Source organism: Pteropus alecto, unplaced genomic scaffold, assembly GCF_000325575.1.
Source record: "Pteropus alecto unplaced genomic scaffold, ASM32557v1 scaffold65, whole genome shotgun sequence".
NCBI classification, from domain to species: domain Eukaryota; kingdom Metazoa; phylum Chordata; class Mammalia; order Chiroptera; family Pteropodidae; genus Pteropus; species Pteropus alecto.
Window position 1 is genome coordinate 8150500 of NW_006439191.1, and position 12225 is coordinate 8162724.

A 12225-nucleotide genomic window follows, 5' to 3' on the forward strand; every position below is an offset into this window, starting at 1 on the left:
TCGTTAATATTGAAACTCGATTCTGAGAATCTTATGTGGCTACCCATTTTCTTACTAAACTTCTTATGTAACTTATTTTAACATCTTCCTGTTGCTTCTCCGATGTGCCGCACGCTTTATTAAAAAGCCTTATAAATAATCTACTTTATTTGTCCTCCATAAAAATTAATTCATTTGACATTCAACTTGCTCGACCTATAGTTGTTTCTAGATCCGAGCAGTTTTGTAATTTTTTTCAGGTTGCGTATGTGAGTACGGACAGCTCTTCCTGATTGTGCCAATAATGGAACTAATCATTTTTTTCCCGTTTATTGGAATATTGGTGTGTGTAGATTTTTTTTTATTGGAAAGAAACTGAAAAACTTTTCCGCTGCCCTTTCGATGTCTGTCTTCTCTCCTGTTTCTGGTCCTTAACCAGTATGGACTGTTGCTTTTCAAACTAATGCAAAATTTGAGCGAAAGCAAAGTCCTTCCTCAGTGACCTTTCTCGGTCATCTTTGATTCTCCTCGGAAAAGCATTTATTTTTACTCTTAACAGATAATCTTAAATGTCTCATTGATCTCTGGCCATCGCAAGTGACAGTAAAGGAAAAAAGAAAATGAACGGTAACGTTTATCGAAAAAGGAAAGGTACCTAAGCACACACTCAGAAGCATATGGTGCACTTTCCGAAGCTTGAAACCATTTACGAAAAATGACTTCCAGCTGGCCACTCTAAAGTCCATAAATTTTTTAGGGGCATCTAAGGGTAGGGTGTGTATTTTCATCGTTGATTTGTTTAGTTCCTTACAATTCATCCACATCGGTTCTGTTACGATTTCTCGGCAAGTGGCCACGTGCGTTCGCTGGCGGGGATGGCCAGAGTGAACTCTCCTTTCGCTAAGTCTGGCATCTTGTCTGGCCTCTCGCTCCTTCCTCGTGCTGAGATGTCTTAAATGAAACCAGAAATGGGTGAGTTTATTCAAACAAGGTCTCGTGCCGTTTTGGGCCCGGTGATGTGTACCCTGCCTGAAACCTCCCCCGTCACACAGCACCTCTGATTGCTGGGGACGTTGCTCGTTGGCTTTGAACTTGAACTCTCTGGTCCCCGTGGAGGAATCGCGCGTAGGCGTGAGGGCCGCACAGCCACGGGGCGGGTCCCGCCGCGCGTCCCTTCTCTTTCGTTCACCCGTATTTTGCTGTTTCTGGGCCTCAGAAAAGACCTTCGAATTTCGAATTAAAAGCGTCGCCTCCCTCCACGTCCTCCTAAGCAGCTCTTTCTTCCCAGCTTTATCTCTCATTCCCTTCATGGAAGGAAATTTCTCTTCGGTTCATCTTAGTTTGCTTTTGCGTACAGGTGTCTTTGGGACACCGTTTTTGCTAAGTGGACCCCCGTGACTGGGCTAATAAGGAAGGGAGGCGGATCCGGGTTCTTCTGGAGTCGCTGCCCAGGGGCCTCTCGTCCTCCCTGCCGTCTGCCACCCCCTCGTGTGTGAGGAGCACAGCTGGTGCTCCCCCCGCGTGTCCTCAGATCGCTCCTCCATGGGCGCCGCTCCCAAAACGCCGCCGAGTTGCCTCGTTAGCAGAATGGAGCCTTCCCCCATCCGCTGCCAGGGCAACTTCAAGTCCGTCATCCGAAGATGCTGACTTTACCTCCCGTCCGTGCGTTCACCGCGTTTACCCTGGTTCCAAGTCTTCCTCCCGCCCCTTCCCACGTCCCTGTGCTGTGACTTTGCTGCCGATCCAAATGCCACCTGGATTTCAGGAGGCAGCTCAAGTCCTACCTCAGAATGACATACTCTTCCCTGAAAACTGCATTCCACGCTTCATTCATCTTAAACGTAAAAATGGGAAGCAGAGGTCAAAATCAGTAGGTCCTCATGTTAAAACTGTCCCATGTGAAAATGTTCCCTGTAGAGGAATTTGGGCAGTGGGCTGTCTTGAATCGGTAGGTTTGCTGAGTGCCTGAGACGATCGTCATCGCTGTCATAAGGTAAGTTATGTCCCAGAGTCCTACGTTCCTTGTTGGCCTGCTAATCAAACCGGAAACAATAACCATAGTTTGAAAAGGTCACACGATTCTTAGCGAGTGGGCCAGTCAATGTCACATTTACTAAAATAGAGCTCAGGTGAGTGTTCGAAGGTTCTGCTTGGCCACACATAACGCAGAATTTATTTCCTAGCAAATAATGAAAGATCGGTGGATGAATGCTGGTCACGAAGCAGAAGAACTAAAGCCATATACTGAGCCTGAACCAGATTTCAACGACACAAAAAGAATAGGTAAGTATTTAAATCGTCTGACAGGTGTCGTCCCTGTGCCTGAAGACTCTTTTAGTCCCCCAAAATAGTGTTTAAAGATATAAAATAGGAAGTTTTTATTTGAAAAATACTTGCATTCCCATCTTTTCTTTCCCCAAATATACACTAAACATTACAGACTTCAAGTTCCTTAGTTTTTTTTTCTCAGGTGCATTATAATCTAATTCAACTGATGGCAACAGCGGTATAAAAATTAAAATAATATAGATAAATCTCATTCTTTCAGCAATTTCTAGCAAGAGGAACGACTGATTCAAATATCAGCACCCATCAGACCGGTGAACGTTAGCAAAACGTGCATGTATTTTAACCAAAACCGTAGAGTTGAAAGGGAGAGACCCTTGGGCTGCTCCTCACTGTTCTCCCCGCACCCAGCACGGCCCACCTTCCCGCAGCGAGCCGGAGCTCTGCTCCCAGCCTGCTCTGTTCATTCTTTCTCTCTTCGAGCCCAAAGCCATCAAAGAGTCACCACCGAGTCATCTCAACTGTGCGCTTGTCGGGCTTCAGGGCAGAGGGAGGAGCATTTCGGGGTGTCAGGATTCTAATCAGAACAACAACTGTGGAAATTGGAGCTTTCCAACGAAAAGAGACCCTGCCTTCAGACAGAGCGCAGAGATGGTTAAGAGAGAGAAGCCGCCTGGGGGTGTGTTGGAGAGAGAGAAGGGATTCTGCGTGTGCCTCAGGTGGACACGTACTGCGTCTCTGGCTGCACAAAGGAACTCAGCTCAGGGACGGGCTAGGCAGTGAGAAATGGAGCGGGCCCTGGAATGTAGAACCCAGGATGTCGGTAATTTCTGCATGGGAACCTGTGAATATATGGTATCTGTATGTTAATAATCCAGAAGTTCTTATTATAGATATTATACTTTAAAATTTCACAACATCGTTTCGAAATAGCTAATGTCGGCAGACTTGCCCGTTTTTAATGGTTTGTTTACTAAAATCCATTTCCAGAAAATGTGTATTTTGTTGTTGTTTTTTTAATTTCTAGACATCATGGTCACCATGGGTTTTGCACGAGATGAGATAAATGACGCCTTAATAAATCAGAAATATGACGAAGTCATGGCTACTTACATTCTTCTAGGTAGAAAACCACCTGAAGTAAGTGTTTCACCTTTTTAGGTTAACGTAAATCATTTCTCGAGCTAGTAACAGCTAAGCCTAAGATATAATATGGTGTCAAAAATAATATAAAGACCCGAACACTCTCATTTATTAGAAAACTCAGGACGCTAAGCTATGAACTGATTTTATTTCCGAGTACTCAGAGAGATTCCCTTATGAACGCGTGGTCGAGTGCCTCACCTCTGAGAGGCAGCGTTCACGGTCTCGTCTCTGAGAACGGCGCCCCCCAGAGTCGTGTATCCAAATGCAGCAGTGCCGCCAAAGGCGACATGCGTATTCTGGGTGTGCAGAAGGGACTGTGGCCGAAACGAGGAGGTGACAGCATTTAAAACAAAGCATCCGACTTTAATGATTCATGTCGGTGGGAACCCAGGAGAATGTCGGTGATGTTTCACCTTCTGCGGTGTCAAGTGGCTTTGATACATTCTGTGGGGAATTCTCAAGGCCAGGACAGATCTGTAATAAGGAGATAGATTCAGGAACCAACTGTGTGCAACAGTGATTGAACCGTAACAGCCAGTGGTCCTTTGGGACAGCAGAGGTATAAACCGAGAGTCAAGTACAGAGCCTGGAGCATTGACAGTTTGTTGAAAACTTGACGTCCGTGGGAGGCATTTTATAGAATAGGCTGGAATTATTTATCATTACATAGTAGCTACTAGAGAAGCAGTGCACATAGCTGGCATTTCTTGATCCTCCCCGGTGCCAGAAACTCTGCTTAGCACCATGAACAGAAAGCTCCTGCTCTGGGGAGCCCCCAGATGAGCAGGTGAGGCCTGGTTTGTGCAGGGATGTGGGGGCGCTACAGGGACTCTGAGAGCCGAGAGGAGGAGGGGCGCCTGCCACAGGCCAAGGCGTGTAAGTCGCAGAATTTAAAGGTACTGCAGCCCCTGTCTGAAATGAGGGAGGGGTAAGAGACCCCCGGATTCCTAGCGTAGGCGACTGATGTTGTAAGGCCCGTTTGCCGAGATGGGGAAAGGGTGGATTGTGGGGGGAAGGTAGGAAGCGCGTTCGGTTCGGCGTGGTCGCATCTGAGATGGCTGTCGGAGCTGTCTAGTGGACGCTGGGTATTAAGAGCCGGGTCCGGGGGGGAGGGGAGTGACTTGACTGGCGTGAACAGACCTGGGGGTCACCGTCAGAGGAGCACACAGTGCTGTGCTGGGAACTGTTCTAGGGACTTTATTAATGCATCTGATCCCCTCGACGACCCTACTAGGTGGGGACTGTCATTACAGTGGAGGAGCGGAGTGTCACTGGAGAAGTGGCATCAAACAGGCCGAGTCTAGAGAATTTTAGGAAGTGAGAAATAGTACAAATGGTTATTTGTAAAGTCTTCGAAGTGTTTCTGCGTCTATTTTAGGTTTCACTCCCAAGATCTTTAACTTTCCTGTTCATTTAAATAAATATAAAGGAAACACTGATTTTGCACGTACACAGTCCAGCCCGTGCATGAATTAAAATCAAGTTTTAACTATGATTTTACTACAAACTCATGAAGCTACTGGAAGTAGTAAGAACCCGAACTTGGAGCCTGGTGCCCTGGGTTTGAATCCCCGCCCCCTCCCCCACCCTAGCCAGCCTCCAGCCAAATAACCAGGCGACTCAGGCAATTTCCTTAACTTCTCTGTGGCTCAGTTTCCTAGCCTATAACATGAGGATGATACTAGTACCCACCTCTTAGGATCATTGAGGGTTAAATGGATTAGTACCTCTGAAACCCTTAGAACGGTTCCTTTGTACGCTGTGTTAGCTGTTCTCTGTTACAATTTTCATTATCAATATTATTCCGCTATGTGTCATTAGTATCTTTACACAGGAATTTAGGTTTCCCGTTGGGACGCCAGGGACTCAGTTAAAAGTTTGCTGGCTGCAAACATCTTTTAGGTCACAGAGAGAGGGAGAGTGTATCGATCCCAAATGCACCCTGCTTAGTTCTAAGTAGGTGCCATGAATTGATCACAGCCAGTAAACCAGATGTTGTTCTGTAAATGGGGGGGGGTGGGTGGGAATATGTGCACATATGTGTGTGTATAAAGCTTCAGTTTTAGATTTTTTCTTGAGTTTGAATCCAGAGCTGACCATCGACTCTCTCAGCCTTAGTTTATTCGTCTATAAAGTGCAGGTAAATAACGAACAGGGTCTTTAAAAATATAACGATTAAACAAAGTCATTTATATAAAGAGCTTAGCACAGCACCTAGTGTATAATAACCATTAAATGAGTAGTGGCAGACATTTGGCGTTTAAGACTCCAAAGCCATTTGGACGAGATCACAGAAGGTGACACGTACTCGGGGAAACAACACCATATCCAGTTCCTTCCCTGCCCGTTTGCCGACCTGCGGTTCTGCACCCAGCCGATTTATTTGATTAAGTTCTGACTACTCCCCGTGTGGATTAATGGGCCAGATTAGGAAATGAAGAGTGCGTGTCGCTTGCTGAACGTTTTTGTGCTTTAAAACCCTGACGGTCCTGTCTTCTCCTCACAGTTCGAAGGCGGTGAGTCATTTTCCAGTGGAAACTTGAGTCAGAGGTCACGGCCCAGTAGTGACCTAAACAACAGCACTCTCCAGTCCCCTGCTCACTTGAAGGTCCAGCGAAGCGTCTCAGCCAACCAGAAGCAGCGGCGTTTTAGCGACCATGGTGGGGAAAGTCAAATAGGCGAAGAGGCAGATTGACTCCACCCAAACTTGTGTTTTTTTTTAAGCATTCTGCATTCACATCTCTGTGTGCTCCTGTTCCCAGTTATCACAGATTTCTATCAGTGACCGATCACTAGAATCTCCCCTGACTTTTCTAATTTAACAGTTTAATCTTACTTCGGATTGTAAAATATGCAAAGAAAGATATTTTTTTAATAGAGTTTTTGTTCGTAACAAGAAAATCGGTTAGCCGTCGGGTAGCTAATCATGCTTTTTTTAAATTATTGTCATAGCTGGCCCGTCCATTCCTCCCGCCGTCTCATATACGAAAAGGCCTCAGGCTACCAGCGTGGAAAGTGAGCAGAGAGGGGGGTGGGACAGAGACGTCACAGCTCGCAAACTTGGCAGCACAACAGTTGGATCAAAAAGCGAGATGACTGCCAGCCCCCTCGTGGGGCCAGAAAGGAAAAAATCTTCAACTGTTCCAAGTGTGAGTAAATCGTCTTATCTTTTGTCATCGGGGGTGGTTATGTGTTGTGAGAATTTTTTTGTTGAAAAGGTTTTCGAAAACCTTTATCTCTTTTTTAAAAAAGTTTCAAAACTTTAAAGCGAATCATACATTTAAGGAACATACAAAAGGTGCCAAGCTTCTCATCAGTGCAACTTAAGAACGAAAAAATAAAATGTGAACTTTTTAAATTACACTTAGCCTCACCACCGAATAGTGCATTAGACTTTCCTGCCTCATCTTTCCTGTTTGTAATGTTTAAATAATATTATATGGGTGCATTTAATTCTACGTTTACAAATAAGTTGTTCGATGACGGCAGACTCTGTTAAGAATTACTTTATAAAATTAGCTCACGTTCCATTAAAACCACAGACTGTATAAATTACGTAATGGAAGCTGGAAGAGAGGTCGAGATATTCCGTAAGGCAGCAGGAAGAGTAAAGGTATAGAAAGTATAAAAGAAACCTAAGATATACAAAAGGTAGAAGTAGAGTTGGTAACATTTAGATAACAGGTGTTCAGAAAGGAAAAGGGACACAATGAGGGAAGGAAATATTGGAAGAAATAATTTAAAAAAAAAAGATAGAAAACTTCATATTAAAAGGACTCAGAAGGGCAAACAGAAACCAGAAGGAAAACCTACTCCTAGACTCACTAAAGTAGAATCTATAAAACCAGAAAAAAAAGTAAAATTCTTAAAATAGAGTTTTTAGACAGCAGATGACCTCAAAAAGAACAAGGATTCAGACCCACCTCAGATTTCTCAATAGCGTTATGGATGCAGGAAGATAAATACATTGAATGAGAAGCACATTGAACCCAGAATTTTATATCTAGCTGAACTGTCATTTAAACGTGAAGGCATGATAGGCAGAGTCTCAGGCAGAAAGTATCTCTCTCAACGCTCGTGCTGCCCAGGGAACCCATTTGAAAACACTGTACTAGTTACGAACACGCCACCCTGAACAAGCCCGACCCTGTCTGATCTCGGAAGCTAAGCAGGGTCGAGCCTGGTTAGTACTTGGATGGGAAACCATCTAGGAAGAGCAGGTGTTGTAGGTGTCAAAAATAAAAAAATAAGGGATTGCAAGCTGACAATCTGCGAGGTCAACCAAGGGCTGCCTCGCCTAAAAAATAACAAGAAAAAGGAGACACTATACCATTAGAGGGAGTACTCTTTTTAAAAAGAACCGCAAGAAAAAGGAAACACTGTACCATTAGAGGGAGTACTCTTTTTAAAAAGAACCGTATCTAGAATTTTGCTGTAGAACGTATGGGAGTTGAAAGTGACCAACTAGCTTATTAAAGTATATATGTGGTAACATCCAAAAACAAAAACAAAAACAAAATGAAAATTTGGAACCAAAATTCTGGCATGGAAATTAAAGAAAAATGAAAACATGCATTTTTCAGCAGAAAAAGATAAGGATAAGTTTAAGAAATCAATGGTAGTCATCAAACATGAGTTCAGAAACTTAAGGGCAAACGATATAAGAACAAACGTAGAATTTATAACTTTTAAACCAACAGAAGAGAAAGAAATTGATCTAGCCTATGGAACATAGGAAAGGAAAAAAAAAAATTGAAAGTACTTTAAACAGAAACGTGAACCGAGATACCAGAAAGCCCAATATAACCTTAATTGCAAGTGGGTTAAGTCTCCAGTACCCATTGTTTTATATAGTTAATTGCAATCATACGTTTTAAAAATGTGATTTAATTATCACCTCCTAGTCTATGAAATACATATATATAACCACTTTAAGAATCGATGGATACAAGCACTTATCTTCCAGCTGCTATGTTTGGAAGTGATTTAACTATAATAAGGCTTAATACATTTTTAAAAGTAATTTTCATAGGCAAGCCATTATTTTCCCTTATCTAAACATCAGCTAGAGCGGGGGTCCCCAACCCCCAGGGCGCAGACTGGTTCGTGGCCTGTTAGGAACTGGGCCGCACAGCAGCAGGTGAGCAGCAGACCAGAGCGAAGCTTCATCTGTATCTGCAGCCGCTCCCCAGCGCCAGCATCACCGCCTCAACTCCAGTTAGATCATCAGACATTAGATGCTCATGGGAGCACCGTCCCTGGTGCCACAAATATTGGGGACCGCTGAGCTAGAGGATAGTTTCCAGACCATTATCATCTACATAACAAAGATAATTTGGTCCCTCGTTTTCTGCTGCTCCCCCATATTAACCTGTCATTCAGGTCAGCTTGGACCATGTCTTACCTAAAAAATGTTTTTAATAATCTTAGCCCGTTTTGCTGCCATGCTTCTGTAGTTTTTAATTTATGTTTATTATATAACTGCTGACAGAATTCTTTCCACCCAGAATCTCGCACTATTGAGAGATTTAGAATCTGCACTCAGAGTGTTGTTTATATGAGACTTTTTGCCTTCTCCAAACTTAATTCAAGCATATCTCTCTTCCTTTTCTAGCCCTCGCGATAAAACAAATTTTAAGTATGTATTTTAAAGAAGAGTGAAAGCTGGATTAGCCAAAAATAGGGAGGTGTTTGTCTGTTGGAGTACGGGTTAAACAGAGTGTTTTATCCCTTTGAGGCACATTCCTGTGTGACTTTGCCGTGGTGACTAGTCACGGCCATGGCGATTATTAATGGTGTGAGCTAAATGTGTCTTAATAACTGCGGGCCGTGTGCCCAGCGAGGAGAACCAGCCCCTTTTTGCTCATTCTTTCTCTTTCCTCCAGAGCTGCTCAGACTTGGCTCTCCTCCTGGCTAACCCCTGACACCAGCAGACATTCTGAGTGGCCCCGTTCACACCTCTGCTGGTGGCCTCATCCCTTTGACCTTGAAGCTTTGCTCTCCTTAGCCATTTTCATCGCCACAGGGTTCCTGCTTGCGATGACATTTATGCAGCATTGTCTCCCACTCCTAGTCCCATGAAGCTGCCTGGACCACTCGCCTTCCCTTGTCCCACCCCCAGCTTACCAAGGAGAGAATGGAAAGCCAGCTGTCCAGTTGCTTCTTCCCAGCCACTTGCTGCTGCTGTAGGACAGCGAGCTAAACCCTCTGCCTCTGCCTCCTACAGTCCGAGAGAGAGAGGCGCGGGAGCGAGCTCATTAAGAATGAGAATCTAGGAAAGTGCAGTTCCACTGTGGGTTTTTCTCGGAGTCGTTGGCAGCTCGAATTCATTTCTTTGACTCTCCACAACTACAGTTAGGATTTGAAAATGGCTTTTTTTCTTCTTCTTCTTTTTCCATCTTAAAGAACAACGTGTACGCCGGAGGTAGCATGGCTAGGAGGAACACGTACGTCTGTGAGAGGACCACCGACCGCTGCACGGCGCTGCAGAACGGGAAGGACAGCAGGTGAGGGGCGGAGTGCCAGGCGGTCCCGCGCGGGGACCCTTGGTGACACGCCCGCGCCGCTGGGGCAGGAGAAAGGGAAATACCAACGGGTGAGACTGTGACCAACCGTCCTTACCAAGGCATCTATCTGCCAGAGGAGGAAATACGGAAAGCGAGGGGTAAATCCCAACCTGAGAATTTCCAAATAAACCCTTTAAAAATTATCTCATACTCTCCTGTAACAAAGCAGACCATACCATCCTAATCCGATCTTCATAACGCGTGTGTTAGTCTGTCATACACCTGCTGCGAACTTCTTTCTTCCTACCCTTCACCTGCCAGCAAGTCGTTTACTTTATCCAAATAACAGAGTCTTGATTTTTCTTCCTCTAAAGCTGATCATTGAGAACCATAAAATTCTCAGTGTTTTATTTTAAGTACTGATAAACCGTATTGCTTTTATTATTTTAAAATTTTAGCTGCTTTTCATCATGGGTTGTAATACAGGACTAGTCATCCATCTATTGCAAAAGGTCTGGGGGCCTCTTCTAATGAAATTCTCTTCCCTAGTCATTTCAGTAGACTGGGCAGACCATTCCTACATGTATTTCTTCTTAATTAATAGACATGTACAGTAAGTGTTACTACAAGGCGTAGAAAGGTATCGTCCTTGGACACGAGATCGTTTAGGCGAGAAAAATGATTGGGAACTTATTTCCCAACTGGGATTCTTTCTCCTATGCTAAGGCCTAATCCGCGGCTCCTTCCTCCTGCAGTGGTTAACCTGGCGATTAATGGTGTGAGCTAAATGTGTCTTAATACTGTTTCCAGCAGTGGTGCCTTTGCTATAATTGTGAATTTTTATTGTGTAATGGACAGCAGACCGCAGCAACACATCACACCACACTGACTTTTGGAAAGTGAAAAATGTCTCCAGTCGTAATCATTTTATTCACAAAAATCATTTCATACTTTCTCAGACTCACACAGGGAGAGCAAGTGTGTAGGACATCTTGCCCACGGAAGGTGGCTGTGAATTCACAAGAATCGTGTTTGGCAATCACTATTCACACCACTAATGTTCATTTCAAGTGTTTCACTCGTGAAGGGGATGAGTCAGCTGAGCTGTTTAAACATCTAGTTCTTCAGTTATAATGACCTGCAACTCTTCTTTCTTACGTTTCCATGGTCTTCCCACCCGTTCTCTGTCAAAAGCCTTACGGAGATGTCCGTGAGTAGCGTGTCCTCTGCAGGTCCTGCTGTGGCTTCTTCGGCTGTCCCCTCGGCACGACCCCGCCACCAGAAGTCCATGTCCGCTTCTGGTCACCCTCTTAAAGTTACACTGCCGACCATTAAAGACGGCGCTGAAGCTTACCGACCCAGGTAACGTGCTGGTCGCATTTCGCTTTGTCCATCGTTAGTTCTTAAAAAGACGGCATCACGTGAACACGCACGGTAGGCAGCATGACCTGAAGACCTCTTTGAGAGTACGCAGTGTTCGTGGCAGAAGTTGAACGGTCATAGAACCTTGCTGTTTTCAAAAGCATTGCTTATCATTTAAATCATTTTCTAGAGGAGTTTCCTGGATTTCATGCGAAACCCATTCTTAAAAGTAAAGTGTTGCTGCCCGATATTATCACTTAGGTAGTTGAGTTTCTCGTGATTCAGAAACAACGACAAAAAGATGGGAACTGGGAGTTGAGACCTCTGGGCAGTCGTCCCAGCTCCTGCCCGTCACTTGTTCTTAGGGACACGAAAAGCTCAGCTTAAGGAAGAAGAAATAACGGGCAGGACCTAGCGATGAAACAGATGCTGTCCAAGAGCCTTGCAGGTGTAAAATTATAGGACTGTTCTTCTAGTGTCTGTCGATGTTAGGATTCCTCAAATTCAGGAACGTCTTTGATGGGTAGATTCGTTAATCATATTTGCATTGCCATGTGCTGTCACCGAGGCCTCAGTTACAAATCGGAACAGCTTCTATTCAGAGGCTTTTCGGTAAACAGTAACATTCATGTTCCATGTTGCTGAGTGACTTAAGTTTAGAGAATAGTAAATTAAAAAAAAAAAAAAAGAAATATATGCAGCCCTTCTGCGTTGGCATTGCTGTTACCGAAGAGTATTTATCTTCGCGTCCACTTCAGTAATTTCTTAATCGTCAGGAGCCACATTTTCATAAAAGAACGTTTAGTTTCAAACCGAGATTGTCACGCAGTCAAGCCACGCATGCCGTCTCTAATGCGAGCACATGACATAGGGAGGAGCAGGAGCGGCCCCAGCGTTTTTCCCCTGGAGCCGGGCGCGGGCGGGCGCTGTCCCCGCCGAGGTTCTG

At 44.5% G+C, this 12225-nt stretch overlaps 1 protein-coding gene and 1 pseudogene across 1 annotated transcript in view; both read left to right on the forward strand.

Moving 5' to 3' along the window:
- Window positions 1-12225, forward strand: part of MARK1 (microtubule affinity regulating kinase 1) — a 47338-nt gene that overhangs the window by 23105 nt on the left and 12008 nt on the right. The window contains exons 9-14 of the mRNA XM_025049836.1: window positions 2163-2262; window positions 3293-3405; window positions 5918-6071; window positions 6364-6560; window positions 9817-9917; window positions 11112-11279. Of these exons, the coding sequence (XP_024905604.1) occupies window positions 2163-2262; window positions 3293-3405; window positions 5918-6071; window positions 6364-6560; window positions 9817-9917; window positions 11112-11279 (833 nt within the window). The remainder of the gene's footprint in view (window positions 1-2162; window positions 2263-3292; window positions 3406-5917; window positions 6072-6363; window positions 6561-9816; window positions 9918-11111; window positions 11280-12225) is intronic.
- Window positions 7525-7643, forward strand: LOC112483265 (annotated as a pseudogene).